This window comes from Anser cygnoides, chromosome 5 (assembly GCF_040182565.1).
Source record: "Anser cygnoides isolate HZ-2024a breed goose chromosome 5, Taihu_goose_T2T_genome, whole genome shotgun sequence".
NCBI lineage: Eukaryota > Metazoa > Chordata > Aves > Anseriformes > Anatidae > Anser > Anser cygnoides.
The window spans coordinates 28,406,965-28,428,364 of NC_089877.1; the positions used below are offsets into that span (position 1 = coordinate 28,406,965).

Here is a 21,400-nt window from a genome sequence, read left to right on the forward strand (position 1 = left end):
AGATGTGAAATTCTGCCACAAATTAAATACCATGACATCTTTTTACAGCCTCGCTGTAACTAGCAATTGTAGATCAACATTACTCAAACCAAAATAATAAATTTGAGACTACAAAAGAAAAAAAATAAATAACACAAATAACAAATTATTCTGGTTAAAATTGTATCTGTTTTCCAAAGAAATAACAGATAATTTGTAGCAATATGTAGGTATTTACATTTTTTATGCCTTGAGTTTTCAGCTAGAAAGACAATGTATTCCTGTGTTTTTGGGAAGTTTTTCTTCCAAATTAATTTGTTCTATATTTACTCCACAAGCTGTACTTTTATTTCCTCTTATGGGAATTGAAATTCTAAGTAACTCAAAATGCTAATAAACAACTTCTAAACCAAAGCAACAACATTCCAACTCCAGAAATGTGAATTCAGGTCTGATACATCTTGACATTTCTAAGACAGCTGCAGCTGGAGATCATCTCCTCATTTATAGAAAATCCTGATTACATATGTCTTTACAGGGATGAATTAAGTTAATTATCACTTGCAAGTTTCAGTTTTTATTAATGCAAATTTTAAATTCGTTAATTTATTTTAATATAGGCAAAGACAAGTAATCTGTGCAATTTTTAAAGGCAGAAAATACCTGAGATCTAAACTGTCTGTGTTCATGTGAGCTTGGCATTTCAGCACCACACTTGTTTTCACTTCATTCCTTTTCAGTCATTTGCTTGTATAGCGTCATGTTTTCCTGTCACTGTATTCATAGCTGTTATGTGTTGTGCATTAGAAGCATCCATCCTACACCAGTTCAGCAGTTATCATGGCAAAAGGTGAACAGCCCATTCCTGGTCTCATCAGTTATTGCCATCACGCAGCAGGCAGTGCAGGAGAACCGGTAAGATGCACTTCCAAGAGGCTTTTGCACTAACAGTAGCTAAAAATACACTGCCTGCCTCCTATTCTTCTGTGTGAATAGACAGTGTTATTTGTTTTATTCTAACACGTACACATCAGTGCTGTCTTTTAGAGAACATGCTACAGAGAATATTCTTAAGATGCAGAGCTAAACAGGATAAATATATGCATTGTGACAGTTTGAATAATTTTGCTGCTGAGATAATCATTGCTATAAAGCGTTTGTTTCTGTTTAGTCATCAACTTTATCATCTAATATACTCAATTATCGAATGTAATTAAAATAGTCTCCTAAAACTGTGGCTTTAGAGCTATGAAATTTTGGTAACTTTTTCCCTTTGGTTTGCTTTGCTTTGCTTTTTTCTCTCAATAGCTTGTTTGTCAATATAATACAACATTGGTACTGGGTGTTCATCTCTTGATGAACATCACTTACAGTTTCTCCTTTATTCTTGTATTGTGTTTAGAAGTAGAATTTCTCAAAAACAGAATAAAAGACTAGAGTCAGTATACAGTGAGCTCTTGTTATAAATAACTGAATTTTAGTGAATAGTAAGCAACTAGTTCAATGAGTGGTAGAAATTACTTAAGATATCTCTAGCTTTTTGTTGGACTTTACCCTGACATTATAACCCAAAGGTTGTAACTCAGGCTCTAATAAAATACTATACATTATTTTATATCTCCCAAAGATTTAGTCTAAGCTTAAATCAAGATAGAGTAATGGCTCTAGTATCATCAAGAATTCATACCATATTTATAATTGTAGGTTAGAGAAACCTGAGGAACGCAGTTGGCCTTGAAAACCTTGTGCTGTTGGACCAGTTCATTCCATGTCAGCCAAGAAACTTAAGTGCACATTCTTAGGAAAACGTCGTTAGTTCTGTTGAAAAGAGGCTGAACTTTCTTGTCCCCTTAGTCAAATAGTAATTTAAACCACCAATTGAATAGTGTAATCCCTCTGTATTTAAAACATGATGACCATGCCTCTTGAAAAGTCATTTAGGAAATGTGAAGGCTTTAAAGATGATGCAGCTAATGATAAAGCTATATTACCCACATACATATGTACATATGCGCACACATTTATTCCAATAGTTTCGTTTTTTTCAGCTGAGGTTACTAAACTCGAATTGGCACTGCATTCTTCAGTATCACTAAAGTAGTGAATTTGAGCTCTCCAAAGCGTGCTATTAAGCTATCATCCAGGCTTCTGTGCCCTTTTGCAAATTAGTCTTACACATACTGTAATCCAAATTTGATCTTCATACTCAGAGCAGGAAGTGGTTAGTTTTTCAGAAGGTTTTCTCTTTTTCTGTGCTTTTAAGATGTTTTTACTTTTGTATAACAATCACAGTATTTAGAATATACAGCTTATTTCCTTAGCACCTTGCCAGCACTGCCAATCCTTATTCAAGTACAGGGCAAAAGAGGAGACCTCATATCTTTTCAACTTTTTCCCCCTTCTGGTCAACTTGTAGTTCTCTAAGCTCAGAACACAAATATTTAGACCAATTTGAAACTACTTGTGGAAAAAGTGTTAAGATAAAATTTTAGAAGTAATGACTGACAGATACGGTGGATATCTTTCTCTGTCCACCATTTCTCATTCCTTTCTTTCTGTCAGTATGTTACAACAATTTTTCCACTTCAACTAGCTGTAGACAGAAACTATTTTCACCGAACTTCAGTTTTATTGTACCCTATTTAGAGTTTTGAAGCATCTACCCTCTGTTAAATTTGTTTGAACGTGGGAAACAAACCGAAAAAAATAGGGAGACAATTATACACGCTCAGAGTGTGTAATAATAATTACCCAAAGCACAATGATACTTCTGCCCTTCCTTATTGCAGATTTTCAGGCTCCAGAAAACTCAAAAAATCTCTTAGGCTGACAAACCTCCTTAGCAAGATTAACAAAAAGCTGTCTTGACTAGAGATACACATTACCTAAATTTATTTTTAAAGGAAAAAATTACTAAATGTGAGTAAACTGAGTAATTCCCCTTCTCACATAATATGTATGCATAAAAATACCAGTAACATTGTTATCTCTTTCACTTAATGAACAGTATATATGCATTTTATTTTTCATATATTTATGTAGATGCACTGTACATACTAGTACCTTCTTTGAAATCAGCAGGTTATGGTGGTTTAAAGAGAATCTTAATACTGATTTTAGCTATAAAATACATTCTGCTGTCACATTGGAGAAGTGAATCTCTTAGGAGCAAAATTTGTAACTGTAAGCTAACCTAAATATCTCTGTGAGATTTTATGTCTGTGAAAGCTTACAAGCTGAAATTTAGATAGGTTCTAGATAGGCTTTATATAGAGATTTTTTTATGGCAACTGTATTTTTGGTGAAGATAGTGATTAGGGAATAATCCACATTGAAAAGAAATGCCTGTAATCATATTTTTCCCTTTATCTTCAGCTTCCTTTGCTGAGTGTCCTGGCTGAGATTTTAGCTAAATTTTAATTTTTTCACAGGTGAAAATTGTTACTCCACATGCAATTCATTGGAGACTGAAAGTGCCTCAGTCATGGTTTATTTTCTTGTTATTCTGAAAAAGTTGATAGCAGATAAAGTTTTAGGAGCAGTGATTGAAGGATATGTGGGTATAAAAAAAGACAAGAGCTACATGCCTGAAGGAAATGAGACAATAGGTAATATCTCAATATTCTAGAGTGACCAGAGTAAACTCCAGGGAGAATTGGATCGTGGTATCATTTGTAAAAGCAATATTGTGTTTCTATTGAGGGATACTAGAGCGTATAAAAGATGTAGTGGGCCAGTACCTGTGTCAAGATGCAAGCAACTTTTTATCAGAGGAGGATAAAGAAGAGGTTTCTTATTTGAAGAGTTAAAACTATTCCTTCTTTTATTATATCTTCTTTGGTTTATGCCTTTATCATTTTTTTCTTTTTTGCTACAATATGGAGTTTAAAAGGAAGCATAATTTGTAGGTAGTGCTGGAGCTTTGCCAATATATAATTCAGAGATGTCAGCCATTTTGCATATTTAACATATTTAAGATGGAATTGCACGAGAAAAGGAGAATAGAAGGGAGATGGTGCCTCTGAATACAAACGATTTTCTCTGCTTGACCAGAATAAATATCCTTGTTCCTGCTTTCCTCTACTTATACTACATGTCTAAGATCCCATTTGCAAATCGGAATACTCCAAGTAGAGGCCAATTAGGTACTGTTTCTGGAGAGGAAAATATCCCCAGAATAATCTTCTAGAGTGAAGAGAAACTCTATTGGATTCTTAATTCATAGTGGAAATTGCAATATGAGTTACATATAGCATTGAGAGATCCTCTGAAGAAATTTTTTTATATACTAACAGAAATTGGCAAAAAATACTGTCAGTCTGGAAACACAGCAGTAGAGCAGAAAGCAGGCAGGTGGTGATACACTGAGAACAAAATATGTTTCCATACAACTTAAATTTTAAACATGAGAAAGTCTAATGTATGGAGGAGGGTTTATGTGAAATACTGTCCACTAGGTATAACTCAGTATCTCTAAGTCAAGGTTGCCAAGTTCGATGTGGTTGTTTTTTACAGATGGAAGGAAGATGAGGGAGAAAAATGACATTAAAAAAGCAGTATTAATGATGTGTGCCATAAGATTGGTCATTTTAACTGCACAGGAACAGTGCAACAAAGCTGCCTTAATATCCTAACATTGAGGATTCAGCAGATTTTAAAAGCTTGGGTTAAAGCTTGTGGCATTTGCAATATAAATTGGGACTTAATACTTTATTTCTAATGCAAGCATGGAATGCAACATGAACATCTACTTGACACCAGCCTGAAAAAGGATGAGGGCATGAGTATCACATTAGTAGACAAATAACATTCCATTAAATTTTATGTTAGTGTAATATCAGTCTCGTGACTGATAGAAGACAATTTGTCTGCTTTTAAGTGTTGCCAAGGTCTGAGCAAGTTCCTGAAGTAGGTTTCAAAGATTTTATAACTTTCCCAACTGTAACAGCTTTGATATGTCAATATGTAAAATTGGCAGACCATTAAGAACATCCCATTCTGTTCCTGGGAATACATATCCATTTCATTTTCCTCCTCTTTCAGTACCATCCCTGCTTTGTCTCCACACCTCTGTAATTTGGGATGACCTCTGTGACAAGAAATCCTGGAAGGAGGTATTTTCCAGTGGCTTCTATTTGTCCTAAAGCCTTACTAGGCAAAAATGCTCAGAAATGCCTAAATTCCGACCATGTTCAGCATCTCAATTTAAAAAAAAAAAAAAGAAAAAAGAAAAAGAAAAGAATGCTGGACATCCTGGCTGGAAATGATTAAAAGTTGGTGGTTTGGCTTGTCACTGGAGCTTCATTTCTTCCTTTCTTTTATTATGCACTACTGCCATGTCCCCCAAACATATTTCAGATGGTTCTTTCGGAACTTGAACATCAGGCTAAGCTAATAATTTCTTAATGAGATCTTAAAATATGTGTCTGTATATTCAGATTCAAAAATCTGAATTTGGAGTTAATTTTTTACATTTTCTTACATGTTGTAATGGAAAATTAAATTGCAAGAACAATCTGATGTTACAAGTGCTACCTCTGAAAAATAAAGAGGTTAAAATCTTGAAAACAAAATCAGAATAAAACTCTGTAGAGAGTGTTTTATAGCAGAATATCTGCTTGCTGCATTTTGTATGTAGAACTAATGTTAGAGATCAGTTCTCATATATGAGGCATTTATCATTTACGTCTTATCATTTTACACAAAAAAAATAAAAAAAAAAACTTGAATCATGTTCAACTGACAATCTAATCCATTTTAAATCTGGTGTGATATCTGCATGACAGGGCCCACATACTGCAGTAATAAAAAGCAAGAGACTTTCTAAGATTCACTGTGTTAAAGATGAGAAAGAATTCATTCTTAAATGCAGTCCTGTACCTCTTTTCTTTGGAACTAGTGATAAAACTGGACAGGAGACAGAAGATTTAAAAAACATACTGATGTATTCACTTTTATTACCAAATATAAGACCACTTTCTCATTGTTGTAAGTTGATGTGACTCCATTTAATTAAGAGGCTTAATAATACCAGCTAGAGGATCTGGCACTAAAACTCCACCCTAGAAATATCTGGCCTTCTAGTGAAAGCAAAATTAAGTGTATTATTTTGTGAAAACAAAAGATTGATTTCTTTTCCCCTTCAGAATGCATTTTAAACACAGGCAATGGCTTTGGATGGTGTTTTCTAGTGTTTTTGCCTGTACTTCCTTCAGAGAGGCCTGCAGCTTTTGCCAACACAAATCTTTACATGAAGAATTTCTGTACCTGAAGTGAAGTCTTTAGTACATGGAATTAAGAGCATTTACTCACTGCATGACATTTCTTCAGAGGAGATCAGTCATTGCTGATAATTGGGTTTCTGTTTGGACTATTAACCCCTAGATAGAGAATGAAAAATCTGCCTCCATTCATGTCATGGTAGAAGTCACCGCTGGTCATTGTTGGGTTTGAAAGGGTTGAGTTTGAGTCTTAGGAAGAAAAACATTATTTTCTTACTATTTCCTTTTATATATTGTAGTATATCTGATTCAAAGTTCTTCAGGACCAATAGTGCATTCTATGTTACTTCAGTTAAAGTATGATCTTACGTATTTGTGAGGGGTTTGTTACTGAAGTTATGAGAACATACTGTTACCACTACCAACACTGCATATAGTGTGTGCAAACTGAGAAGTGAGGTATTCCAAAAAGTTTTTGAAAAAAGATTTTGAATAAGATTTAAATAAAATATTTGTTTTTGACCATTAATTCCATTTCTCTTTTTTTAAGATTCCAGATTCCATCATCTCTCGTGGTGTTCAGGTGCTCCCACGTGATACAGCCTCCCTCAGCACTACCCCTTCAGAATCTCCTCGTGCCCAGGCCACCTCTCGTCTCTCCACTGCATCCTGCCCAACACCAAAAGTAAGTACATTTATGCCTTGCAAACTCCATTCTCAGACATATAACCTATCAGATTAATGTATTGCTTCTGCTGAAGAAGGTTGGTTTGCATGCAAGGGATGTATCATTCTAAGTAATAGATAAATCGGAGACAGTACTTTATTCCACATGTACTCTTGTACAATTTAGTATGTGGGTCTACCAACATGTCATGGTTACTGAAGTTGAATGTTATCTCCTGCAATATCAGTCATGAATGTAAAATTGTTAACACCTTGAATGTCTTTAATATATCCCCAGGAATGTAGATAATCCTGCCACTGAGTAACAACATTAAACAAGTAGTATTTTGTTGAAAAAATGTATGTGCAAATTTTTAGACGGAGATGGGGCAGTTCTCTGCCCCGCTTTATTATTGATCAGTTTAAAACAGTTTCAAAACAACCAATGTTGCTCAAACTTAGATATTTGCTGCCTGACACTTGGAAACAAAAACCAGCCTAAATTTAATAGAAAGAAAGTTTTAATGCCAACCTTGTGGGATTATTACTCAGTTCTTACTGATTATACTATACCATTTAATCATTGAGGTGACCTCTATTATGTTCTCTTTTTATAAAACTTTTAAATAGTTTACGTCAAAGACTAAGGGAAATGACCAGTGGCAAGGCCTGTAATGTCCGCCTTCAGCAGAATTCCTTTCAGCAGAAGAAAGCTCTGTCAGAATTCACTTTGTGTTCATGTCACAAAGATCCTTCTATGGCACCAGATGTAGATGTACTAACAAACTTGTAGCAGATGGTGAACAATAACATTCTTCCTCATCTAATATGTTATCCTTGAAAATTATTCTGCTTGCTAAAGTGATTGCCAGCATCTGCTAGTTCTTCCTGCTGTCTCATTCTTTTCTGTTAGTGAACAAGATTTACTGGCAACGACCCATAGAAATGTTTAAATGTTTTGCTTTAATCTATGGGATAGTCTTATGCTCACCTTCACTGTAACAGAATCAAAATTATTCTGATGGACAGCATACTGAACTTCATTATATAGTCTGCTCTCTTAAGAAGATGTTCAGTGAGTTCTACCTGCAGGTGGTTCATTCATTTTTTACTAAAAAAACTGCCAATTGTCGGATGGCTAAAATTAGAAACTCAGAGCTTATTACATTAGAAAACTGGAGCCAAAGAGGAATACGAAACAGAGAAACTGCATTGCATTTTATGGCTCTTGACAAAACAGAAAAGTCCAAAGAAAACAAAAGGAGGTAAATAACAAGCATAAAAAAGAGACAGTGCTATTGCTAAGAAATAGTTCTAGGTTAAGCCTATGTGTTTTAAGGAAGGAGTAATAATAATGGGAAGGAGTGAATGTTACCTATTGTGAAGCAGAATGCACTCCTCTAGACTATTTTCAAAGATTCAGAGATTACAGAAGGAAATTATATGAACATTGATATAAAGTCTCTTCCAATGTAGATGATTCCGTGATTCTGTGAAAGTGATAAGTCTGAAAGTCTTCTTTGGGAAATTAGTTGAGATGAGCTCTTGTCATTATTGGATTATGCTTTGGCATTTCATGTTAAGCCCTATTTTTCAAGTATTACTGCAAAATCAGATTTTGTACAAAATATGTGAGACCACACCACTTTTAAAATAGGAGTTGCCATGAAACATGAAAGTTGTCTAGCTTTTCTGTGATGTCTTCCAAAAGTAGGTAGTACAATCTGCTTTAGGGAAAAAATAAGGAAAACCCAACTGTTAACAACAAGAAAGTAAATGTGAAGGATAATCTTCTCTGTTCCTATTACTTAAAGGTAGGATTTTGCACAAACGTATAAGCTCCTTTGCCACTTAGAGAATTCTTTGTTGGTTTTACTTATTTTAAGAAAAGAAAACTCTAGCTACTCTTGTTATCCTTTTGTTTGGTCCTTTTCAGTACTCTCAAGTTCTCAAACATCATTTGAATTTGTCAAGAAATATGGTTCTTTCATATTCTTCAAGATTGTCAAGATGTCTAAATGTCTTCACTTACTATGTATTTCATTCTGAATCCTGGCTTTCTAATTATGCAATATGAATGTAATTTATACTGAACCTCTTGATCCACAGATTCACACAGTAATGAGACAAAAAATGAATTGCAGTGCAGCATCCAGTTGATATTCCAGGTTGTTGTATTTTTTTTCTTTGATCTGAAAATGTATTTTTTCAATATTCTCACCATCTGGTTTAGGAACTTGTTTCAGGCTCCTAAACATGTATATATGAACTCAAAAAAAAAGGAGAGGAAGTTTCAGCAAAAAACAATTTAGTTTATATGTATTTGGAGTGGTGGTCTGGCCATAAATCTAGTGGCACTAGATTTTTTTGTGAACTACATATTCCAGTTTATTTTGTTGTACCGTTTTCTTGTTGTATTTTTGTCCTAAATGTACATAAACCCTTACATCTCTCTTACTGAATTTGCTGAATAGCAGAAAGTTGTGTGTCCCTCTCAGAAAAAAAAATCAAGCTTCTACAATGATGGGAGCACCTATATTGAATAAATGTAAGTAGCAGGTTACTAATGCATGTCTGTATTGGAGAGAAGGTATGGGAGAGTTTGTTACTAATACTCTTGATTGATCTGTTACGAAAAGTCTTCAACTTTTCGTAATTATGTTGTTGTTTATATATATACACAGCATGTAGACAGACACAAAATACAATATTTAATTTTAGATTTCTTTGCTGTTGATACTTTGTCTTCCATGTTTTCTGAAGATCTGTCTATAACAAAGTAGTAAATGATGAATAGTGAGTTTGAACCTGTATATTTCAATCAGTCTTCAAAAGTTTAATCCCTGATAAAAGGAGGAATCACTGTAACCCCTTGGGAGGTCAGAACTTTTCAAGAAAAATTTCGATTGGGACAACTCTGTCTATTGTTAGGTACATCCCCCAAATTAAGCAGTCTTACTTTTGTTAGCTTCTGATAAATCTCTGTAGAACATCTTCCTTGTTCTGTAAATTGCATTTGAGTTTTAAGCAAAATCCACTGTGGCTCAAAGAGCATTTAAAACATATTTATAGTGGAAGGATTCAGATAGAGAGGCAATCTAAGTTTTACTCTGGGGAAAACTGCACTAACAGTTCTCCCTCTTGCGTTTATTCAACCATAAAGTTGATGGTGGTTGTCACATTTTTATCTTTAACAATATGGTTTTGGTCTTTTTAAAGTTGTAATGATTTTTCAGCAAGGTTAAATGAATTTGCTAAATATTCACGTGACAGACGTTTAAGATGACACAGTATGGCTTGCAAGATTTTCATGCAATTTCCAATAGCTGCTTAGATTATAAGATCTTCCTGTATTTTTGAATATTTCCGTGGGTGCCATTTTCATGAAGTTAAATGCAGTGGTCTTTTCAGACACAAAAGCAAAGTACTACACAGTGTAAAATACCTACTACAAGTATCAGGAAATTTTGCCTAATGTTGACTTTAGGGGCTTTTTTAAAACTTGTGACATAAAATTTTAGACCTACAACTTCAGATAACTTAAAAGAATATATCCTGATCAAATGACTGAGTCATTGCTTCAAAATTCTAATTTTGTTTGACTCTAAGGGATGATATTAGTATAAAAGAAAATTGCAGCTTTCAAGTTCAAGTCTTTCCTTCTCCCCTACGTAAATGACACAATCAATTTTTAATTTTTGCCATTGCTGTGTGTCAAAGTCAAATGAAGCAGATATAGAAGACCAAGGACAGGATTTAAATTATCACCAGGAGTACATTTCAGTGACAAAAGGTGTTCAAAGTATTTTACTTCGCAAGATCATCAGTCTAACTGATGTTCAGTTCTTCTGCTTCAGTGTGCAAGGTTTCTTTCAACATTATCTTTGATCTTGAAGAATCCTAAGAAACTTGTTATGGTACTTTTAAAATGAGAGTGATTGATTTTTAATGTGTTTTTTTTTCTTTTCTTGTACTATCTTGATACTTCATTCCTGACACATTATATTCTGCTTAAGAAAAATTATCATTTTTCTTCAGTTTAGTTGCGGATTATCTGTCCTATCTATTATTTATTAGTTATACTGAATGAAAACAATACATTTAGTGGTATTGACATACATACTTATATATTTGTAGTAATGAGAGAGAGCTTTTAATTCCTACGTGAGTCTCTAAGCTCTGTCTGAGAACTAAAACAAGGAAGCACGACTGCTTTTCAAAATTTTCTAGATGCTAGCAGAACAGTCACCTCATCTATCCACCACTCCAAACACACCTTCTTTGTGGCATAATACATTTAATTCTGCTAATTGATCACTTTCTTGTAGCTTTCTTCTAATAAGAATGGTTATCACAGTATCACAGTATCACAGTATCACAGATTTCTAGGTTGGAAGAGACCTCAAGATCATCGAGTCCAACCTCCGACCTAACACTAAGTACTCCACTAAACCATATCGCTAAGCTCTACATCTAAACGTCTTTTAAAGACCTCCAGGGATGGTGACTCCACCACCTCCCTGGGCAGCCCATTCCAATGCTTAATAACCCTTTCGGTAAAGAAGTACTTCCTAACATCCAACCTAAAACTCCCCTGTCACAACTTTCGCCCATTCCCCCTCGTCCTGTCACCAGGCACGTAGGAGAACAGACCAACCCCCACCTCTCTACAGCCTCCTTTAAGGTAACTGTAGAGAGCGATAAGGTCGCCCCTGAGCCTCCTCTTCTCCAGGCTGAACAACCCCAGCTCCCTCAGCCGCTCCTCGTAAGACTTGTTCTCCAGACCCCTCACCAGCTTGGTCGCCCTTCTCTGGACTCGCTCGAGCACGTCCACGTCCTTCCTGTAGCGAGGGGCCCAAAACTGAACACAGTACTCAAGGTGCGGCCTCACCAGAGCCGAGTACAGGGGCACAATCACCTCCCTAGACCTGCTGGCCACACTGCTTCTTATACAGGCCAGGATGCTGTTGGCCTTCTTGGCCACCTGGGCACACTGCTGGCTCATATTCAGCCGACTATCAACCAATACTCCCAGGTCCCTCTCGGCCAGGCAGCTTTCCAGCTACTCATCTCCCAGCCTGTTATCTTCATCGTTCTTATGTCTACATTCACCTATAGACCTAATAGTGTAAAAAGTATCATATATTTGTAATTTTTGTCTATATAAATGTTTCAGTTGAAAAAAAAATCTGAAATGAAAAAAATCAGGAAAAATATCATTAAAAAAAGACAAGTGAGCATTATTCCTGTGAGGAAAAAAAATAAAAATCTCAATCATCTCTCATACTTTCTTCCACGGAAAAATGATGCTTTGAACACCTTCCATCATGAACCATAGCTTTAATATTGAACCTAGATATTGGTTCGAGTTTTCCATACAGTCAAATGATCTAAAAACTAAAAGTAAATATAATTGTTGTTCATGTTTTCAGTCTAGTGTCGTGAATTTTAATATACAACTATTATGTGAAGTAATCAGATAGAGAACAGATAAAGTTGAGAAGATGCTTTTTTATCAGTTACTGCTTTTTCAATAGAAGAATGGTCAGGTTGCTTACCACAAATCCTTAGTTGATGAGACAATGTTCTGGTCATGATTTGGCAAGATGTAGTTTTATCCATAGGGTAGATATTTTGTGTAAATTGGATGTGATAAATTTTATATTTGTTATCATAATGCATATTATTTCTTCTTAAAACGATCATCAGATTGAAAATAATATGGAATGTTTGTGAATATATTTTAACATTTGTTCACATACACTAAATTCCCAAGAAAAGGTTTACTTTTTCTTTTTTAGTTATGAATTTGAAGTTCGCATATGCTATCGTCCTTTCTGCCCAGCAACTTGATGAATTTAGTAGGAAGTGCTTTGGCATAGTTATCTTGCTGTGATATGGTCAAGGAGCACAGAGAAGTGCAAAGGATTTTTTAAATTGCTAGGATGATCTAGGTAGATGAAATCACACTCCAAGCACTGCAAAGCGTTCTTGCTTTTTCTTGTAAAACAGCTGACTGTTTGTAGACACACAAGCTTAATTAGATATTTGATCCTGCTAAAAATTCCAGTGTTTCCTTGATTATTTCCTCTTACTTTTTTTCAGTACATATTCCAGGCTTACCAAAAAAAAAAAAAAAAGTTATTTAGTGAAAAGTAATACTGGGAGAATGTATACTGGATTAGAAAGCAGCCAGGGTTGTTTAAGATGAGGAATCCTGCTTACTAACATGTGTCAATCTAATGTATCCTCCAGTGTATCCTATCAGTGTTTTTCAAATCCACTACTGATTAGGAGGCAAGAATAATTTTCATATACCTTTTTTCCTCATTTTTAAAAGTATGTTGTCCTAACAAAGCATGTGGATGATTGAATCCTAAAAAGTCTTATTTTTATTTTATATTTTGTTTAGGAAACCTGATTGTTATTCAATAAAAATGCAAAATGCCACAGCTTCAAATGTGAGACACTGTAACTAAGAAAGAAGCAGTTTGGTGTGCTTGGGATATCAAAAAAAACACGAATATATCATAAATAATAAAAGCAAAGTCTAGTAAAATCTTTCCTAAAATATATAAGATTCACTTTGTAGAAAAGTTGAAGGATATATGGGGGTGAGGTTTTGTTTGTTTGTTTGTTTGTTTGTTAATATCAAAATAAACCCATCAACAACTCTCTGGATAGGCAGAATAAAGGTTTATGTCATCAAGTTTAAGGTGAACATTGAATTTCAGTAGGGGTACTTTTTTTGACTTAGGCTTAGTGGTGTTTTTTTTCTTGAACATTTATTTTTCAAGTAGTAGCATATTCAACCGTATACAGAACCTGTATTAAATCATACAGAAGCACCAAAATCCATTTCCCTTCCTTGTCTAGAAGAGCTGTTAGAGTAGTTGGGAATTGGTTTTCTACACCAATCTAGTACATCCTGAACAATTGTTGAATTCATGGAAATCAGCTTTCAGGTCTGTTACAGAGTCATATGAAGATGCTCTAATGTGCAAAGTATTTCCTACATTTGTCTTTCTTAGTAACCAATGGCATTTTAGCAAGCTGCAGAATACCTTTTTTTTTTTTGAGTCTAGTGAAACCTTGAAGCACGTCAGAAATACACTTTAGAGTCTATTCCTGAAGGTAATTATTTTTCAAATTGTAACTATTCTGCATGTGAATCTGTCCAGAAGAGAATAGTATTCCAGTACAGACATCCTAGCTTACCGCTAGCTTACATCACTTACCGCTATGGAAGTTTTTTGATCAAAGGATCAGAAATTTCAAAAACGTTATTGCAAGGATAGACCAACAATCCTCTTCTGGTGTTTTCATTCTTTCTATTATAAATCATTTAGCAAAAGTGTAGCAAAGTTCAATGCCAGATATTATGGAGGAGGTTGGTGAAGTTGTTTCAAAACAGAAATGTTTTCAGTCACGCTTTCCTATCTACATACTCAAAAGCACAAGCGTCCGTGTGTTCAAGTACTCTGTCCAGTACTGGGACATCCATATACATGTACCCACATAGTCTGGTCAAAATTCCTTGAAATGGCTGGTAGGATGTGTGGCACTAGCTTATCAAGTCCTCCACTACTTCTTTAGGTTTCTTCCTAGGGTGGTATCCATTAAGTCAGCGTTGGATCTGCCTGTTATACCATTTAGGAGTTGACAGTTAAAAGGATATTTTTCTCTTCATCCAGTTCCACCTTTGGAATACATAGGAATTACTCCCTGCCCTGTGTTCTCTGCATCTAAACCTGTTTTCTGTCTTGCCAATATCATCTCTCAATGGCTTATCTCTTTGTTTCAGTCTGTTACTTGGTTTAGGCTGTCTTTTTTACCTGTTTGGGTATTCCCAGAATTTGCATGAAGTGCTGTTATCTAAAAGAACTACTAATACGTGTGTCATCAGAACATGTCTTTTGTATATCTCTTCTGCTGTGCTTTCTGATGTTTCCACAGCCATAGGTTTCCTTTTGTTCCCCCCCCCCCTTTTTTTTCCTACTAATCTTAATATCTGTTAGCTATTCAAGGAGTATTCTTATCAAAAAGAATATTTGTTGAATTTACTGAAGCAAGCTACTTGCACACAAGGGTCCTGAAGTCATATCATACTTTCACAAGTATGCAGTATAAGAATAGTCCATTTCATCTGCACATGCAACCCAAAGTGCTGCAAAAGTGGTAGTGCTCTAGCAGCAGCAGCAGCACGTATGTGTTTGCCAGAACCAAAACTGAAATTTAGACTAGGAAAGCTGTTTCAAGCATGCATGTTGCTGTGGTTAACGTATCATCATTAGTAAAAGTTCACTGGTTCCCTCACAGAAGTAGGTAACATCTAGCTGATGCACGATGTGGGAGAGAAGCAGGAATCTGAAGCACAGGCATTGCTTTTGCCATGGATTTTGGAAGCACGAAATTGTCTATGAGTTGTAGGTTCTTTAGCAAGCATGCTAGCAATTTCTGAGGTTCAGTTTCACATACGAAAAGGTTTTTTTGGAAATACAAGTGTTAAAAGTAAATGGAACCTCCTGGTTCAATGAATCTAACTCCAATTTAAGATAGTATGTAATACTATTTAAGATTGTAATATGTAATACCACATAAAATTGTTAAATTAAAAATAGGTTTCCTCTCTCTGCTGCTGTCTCCAAGCTTGTTTTAGAACGTAACTGACCTCTCATGGGTCGGTCTACACTCAGTTGCTTTTGTGTCATTGTTGGCCTTTAGCTTAAATAAAGCCAGTCTTTTCTCAACTGTGTATTGATTCCTCAGGTAGGCTTATGAAGGGGAGATATAGGAACTTTCAGATTTCGTTGTTATAAATTAACTAAATCAAACTCTTTCATTTTCATCCTTGAAAAAAAGACAATTTCCGTGTGCATCCAGCAATTGTGTTTTTACTTCTATATGTTCCTATCCTACTGCTTATAAAAGCAATTGCCTTGTCAAAATTAATACAGCTTTAGACTAATTCCCAATGATTACCATGCCTTTTTTCCAGTTACACGTATTATCATCTCAAATCAAAATTCAGGAAAGGTATTCTTTTGCATTACCTGAATTACCTTTGATCTCTTCTCAACCTCAAGTGATAATATTTCTACCTCCCCTTTTTTTTTTGTTTTTATTTCTAAGGAATCTTTTACTCCTTATTTTAAATTCCGTTAAGTCCATTCTGTACTTAGCGGTTTCTTCCCTAGACAAGATAGTTTCTTTTATTTCTGCCAGGCTTTCTGTCTAGACCTTGTAGCCTTCTTGGCATGGCTTTTTGATTTTGTCCACAGAAGAAAACAGAGTCAAAGTATTTCAAGAATTTATTTTGGCTGTCTGTCAACATATCTTTAGACAGAATGGTACTTCTGCAAAAGGCTAATGAAAAGTGGTCATTTATCTCTCCCTAGGTAGATAAAATCGTTCTCTGTTGATACAGAAAATACATTTTTCAAGACCAGTCTTACTTGAATTGAGGACCTGTTCACTTGGTATTTATTGCATCCCTGTTGAAAGTACTTCTCATTTGAGATCTAATCTATCTTCATGTAGTCAAGCAATTAGGCAATTTCATTGTAGTATAAAGCAGCAAAGTCTGATGTGATAACAAACACAACTATCCAAAAAGTTAGCTGTTATCTAAAACACAGATTGAGCCTGAATCCAAGGCTCATATAGACTATTTCCTTCAGAATGTGAGTGCCACCATCTCATGGTTTTGTGCGGATTATGCAAGATACCTTATACAAGACATAGAAGACTTGAACCTTATCTCACTTTTGATTTTTTTTTTTTTTTTTTGTAATAAGTCTTTTAAATTGAGGTCTTGTTTCAGGTATCCTTTTGCCAAAGGAGATAGGCTTTCTCTTTTACAAAAAGCCAGTTCTTAGAGTCATGTTATATGTGCAATTACAGGTCAGCACAGCAATCTGTCAAGTGAATATAGTAATTCATCTATTTTTCTTTCCAAGACTGAAAAGACATTGTGTTTTAGGACTTGGCCTGAATGATTGCTATCAGAATTTGAGAACTTTCATTCTTTTAGTAAATTCTTACATCATACTGATTACCAAAGTTTTTGAATTGTAGCTATTTTTAGCAAGTATTTTCCCTCAAACTGATTTTATATTTTAATCTCTGCATATGTGTGTATACATAGTCATTTTCCATAGCTGAGCCTAGGTACTGTACCAGAGGAAGACGCGTGCTGTGTCAGTGCTGCTTTTTTCTTGCTCATTTAGTATGGTACCACTCTTATCTGTTCTAAGTGCAACTAGTGCCTCAGATGATCAACAGTCATGAAGCAATGAGATGAGGTAAGTGGGCTATAGTCCATTTATCCAGAAAATTATCCAGAAAGGTTAGAAAGCATTATTATAACTCCTAACATACCTAGTCCATTCCATTCAATGTATATTAAATTGTCCTGTTAAATTTTAACAATCATTAAGCATCAACAAATAGTACTAGGGAATGAAACAAGAAAGATGATGGAAGAGGTACTGACTTTTTAAAAGAGCAGTTGCCATAATCTTTTGCCCAGCCTTCTCATAAACAGCCAGTCTAAATTTATTAATATGGTTTATGCTGTTAAATTCAACTCCTTTGTATGCTTACCCCTCTAATTATTTGTTTTCTTACAGTGTAGACTATAAGCCTTTTATTTTGTAATTAATATAAGGCCTAGGTCAGTGCTTATACAGCTCTGTATTACAGAATTCAGCATGTGCCAAGTGCATTGCCTGCATTTGAGAAAATTCTTATTTAGTTTAGTTGTGCCACTTTTTGTTTAGTAGAATATTGATCATAGGTTGTTCTCATTGGTTTAATTTTGTATATGCAAGAGGAAAAGGAAGAAGGAATTGTGGTGCTCCTGGGAATTGTCCCATTTTGAACATCTGTAATCTATTTTTTTGTTTCTTGAAGACAGTGTAAGAAAATAGAATTTATTTTTTTCTGAATTTATGCATCTGTAAAATTAATAGACTGTAGCAGAATAAATCTCTGATTACATGTTAAAATGTGAGCTCAAAATTGTATGACCGTGAAGGTATTATCCCATTCACACATACCTCAAAGTGAGGTGTTAGAATGTGTTCAGATGATTAATAGTAATGGCAATGATTCTAATGAATCCCCGTATTTATTACAGTCAAAATTTACCCTTAACATCTGAAATGAGAATTGTTTGTGTTGGGGGTTGGAGTTAGATGAACTTTAAGGTCCCTTCCAACCCGAGCCATTCTATGATTCTGTTTTGCTCACCAATTTAGTTTAATTTCAAAAGACAAAATATGCATTACCTGTTCAGAAGGCGCATTTATAAAACATGGAATAGAATTTTATTTGTTTGATTATGCTTCAATAATATATTTGCTAGTTTGAAAGGAAATAAAGGGATTATTTATCTATTCGTGATAACTTTCTCGGTAGCATTGCATATTCTCTGACAATAATTTCCGTAGGCATTTATTGATACTTAGATTTACTGAAACCTGCATATATTTCAGTGAAGAGCTTTTGCTTTTTATTTAAACTTGCAATAGTAGTAACTGTAGGAAGGTATTTACAACAAAAGTCTGTGACAAATTAGGGATCCTTAAGGTGAGAATTCAAAGCACCTTCATTTGGGACATATTTCTCTCCAATGACTACATTAGAAACTGGGCTTCCTATTGAATGTCTTAGAGTAGATTTATGAAGGGCATCTGATAACAAACAGTAACAAATTTGGCAAGATTTCAAGCCAACAGCTGTTGGCAATCTCTCTTTTAAATTTGCACCATCCATTGCAGTTTCTTTGTTAAGCCTGCTTTTTTTCCTTTTTTCCTTTTAAAATTACTTTTTTCAAAATGTGAGGAGTACCTTTGTGCAAGGAGCCCTAGGCATTGGCACGGCACTTCTCTGCAATACTTTGTTTGCTTTGGGAAGTTCACAGGGAGACTTCTTGGACAATGGTTTCATTCAATCAGTGTGAACAGAGATTGACCTCAGCCACTAACCACTTATGGTCGTATTGTTTTAAGCTTCTGCAAAGTGAATTGAATCCAGGATCTTCCCACTTCAGCTTTTCAAGGTATCATCTGACTTCTTGAACTATGTATTTCCTGTAGCTTTAAGAGGTGCACCCCTTCCCAGTATCCTTATAAACCCATCCACTTCTCTTTTACAGTCCAGCTCTTCAGGAGGTGTAGATGTGAGGAAATACATGTGACAAGAAGCTTTACACAGGTTTTCTAAACTTAGCCCTGCCTAGCAAAAGGGATGAAGTACAGGATATTACAGATATTTGAAAACAAACCTTAAAGGCACTTGACTTCAAAGAGTTTTACTCTTCTTTTTGAAGTCCCACTGGCCCATCTATTTTCGTACAGGTGGGATCTTCCCTTGTGACACTAAATTCTAATGCAAACATCTCTCAATTTTGCTGTTAAAGTGGTCAAAGAGAGCAAATTTCTTAGCTGGTTTGCCTAATATTCTACCTGTCCCCCCATCAGGTCACTTGTGAGTGACTTCACTGATGTGACAGCTTTCACCATGACCACCAAGGTATCTTTGATAGAAGCTAGCTTATTGTCTAAAATGTTTAAAGGACACTGTCCTCTACTGAAATATGAACATCCCTATATACGCTGCAGCTTTTAGAATTTCAATTCAACTTAGGGCAACAAGGCAAAAGAGCTGCACATTCCAAACTCAGTTGTCATTTTGTAAGAACTTCAGAACTTCACCGCCTAGGATTTGCCATGTTTTTATTTTTTTCTTAAACACGAACTTCTTCCCTGCTTGCCCATACAGATTTCTGATGTATGCAATAAGTGCTTGTTTTTCCAAAAGCTGCACCAGGAGAATGAGGTGCAAATTCAGTTTTCATTTGTGGGGAAAGCCAGAGAATAAATGATGCTGCAGGTACTGGGGGGAACAATACGTGCCAGAAGCCAATGAAAGCAAGCTCAAAGGTGGGGCTGAAATGAGAGGATTGAAAGTATTGAACTGAAGAGAAATCTCATGTGAGGGTTGAGTGGTAGAGGTCTGGTATAGAGCAGGGGTGTATTTGTGGCTCTTGAGAGATAAGGCTGCAGGGCTTAGAGTGCTTTGGAGTGGTAGGGAAGTGGCCTGGAGGCAGGAGGTAGCAATAGCTCTATGAGACAAGAAACAGATGTGGTCAGGAAGACTTGGGAGAAAAGTAACCTTCAGGGGATAGAAAGGGTTGGGGAATTTTTGCCGTGTGACAGGAGAGTTGTGCAATTGAAAGCTCTGGGACAAGCTGGATCTGGAAACACTACTGTAATACTTGTTTGTGTATATGAGTCCCCTCTGTAATAGAGTGAAGCATAAAGTATTTTAACTTGTTTTGAATCAGTTTGCTTGGATGAACAGTGTAGTCTCAAGAGCAAGCAGCTCTGTGCAGGCTAACTAAGCCTTCTGATCTCCAGCATCCTCTGAAATCAGCATGAGCCTTATGTGTGATTTCCGGACTGTCCCACTTGGGCCATGCGTGCCTCTCCCAGGAGTAGCCATTCTGTTCTGTTACTTGTCATTTATAATCTCTTTGTGACATCGGCAGCATAAAGTCTGTGTATTTTGTTAACTGCGTAGTGAAAGTAAGGATCTAACTTTTATATGCCTAGAGGTCCAGTGCAAATAAGTGTTAGGATATTAACTCAGTGGGAATAGTGGCATAATGTGTAATGCTTATATTTATTGCAATCTGTTTTGCCCTGGCTGCGCATTTTACCTACCAACTTTTAGCATTGATTTCTGACCGTTAAATTTCACAGAAGTCAATAAATATTCCTAAAGAAATAGGCTGCCACATGTTAGTATAAAATAACAAAGTCTCCTGTGTAACGATGTGGTAACGTTATCTTTGCTGTTATGTGAGTTAACAGAGCATTGATCTGGTGGTGATATTCATGTACTTAACTGCAAAGCTATGAGAGTGCATTACTTTATACCACTGATTTGTCCACCTGCAGCATGTTTATTCCCGTATCTGCACATGGAATAGTGTAATAGCAGGTAGTGTGAACTAAATGTATGACAGTATGATAATGATGTTTGGTTGGCATCCATTAGCATTCATCTACATTATGTTTTTGTAGTTTACCATACCCAAGAATGGCAGCAACCCTAATAAAGCATTTATCTCATACTGCAGTATAACGCACAGAAGTGAATATGTTTACTGGGTGAGAATGTCTGCATTAAGGTAGTATTTATTCCCTTTGTTTGAAAATATTCCCATTTATTTAGGAAGCCTCAGCTAATTGGTGTTTGCCTAAAACTGCAAAAGTGAAAATCTTTTTCATGTGTGAGTGTAAAAGATCTACATAATGCATTTTTTAACATAAAAGGATGTGACTTGCTGCAATATTAAAAATATATTAATCTCTTTGTTACCATTCAAAACTACTCACTTGATGTACAGCATTTTTCTTATGAGAGAAGAAAATTGTAACTGGAGTTCAGATATCTGTATCAGTATTTTCTGCTCTTGATCAGGCAAGCAAAGGTAGTAGAAAATACTGCTCACATCAGTATTT

General features: G+C 35.5%; 1 protein-coding gene across 39 annotated transcripts in view; it reads left to right on the forward strand.

The window, feature by feature from the left end:
- The window catches only part of GPHN (gephyrin), a 366,964-nt gene that overhangs the window by 261,860 nt on the left and 83,704 nt on the right, over positions 1–21,400 (forward strand). For 25 of the 39 annotated variants that reach the window (XR_010832041.1, XR_010832042.1, XM_066998532.1 and 22 more), the window contains 2 exons: positions 787–894; positions 6,751–6,885. Coding sequence is in view for 37 of the 39 variants with exons in the window: in XM_066998532.1 (XP_066854633.1) it covers positions 787–894; positions 6,751–6,885 (243 nt within the window). In the remaining 2 variants the exon portion in view is untranslated. The remainder of the gene's footprint in view (positions 1–786; positions 895–6,750; positions 6,886–21,400) is intronic. The other 14 variants (XM_066998528.1, XM_066998543.1, XM_066998542.1 and 11 more) reach the window with 1 other exon arrangement.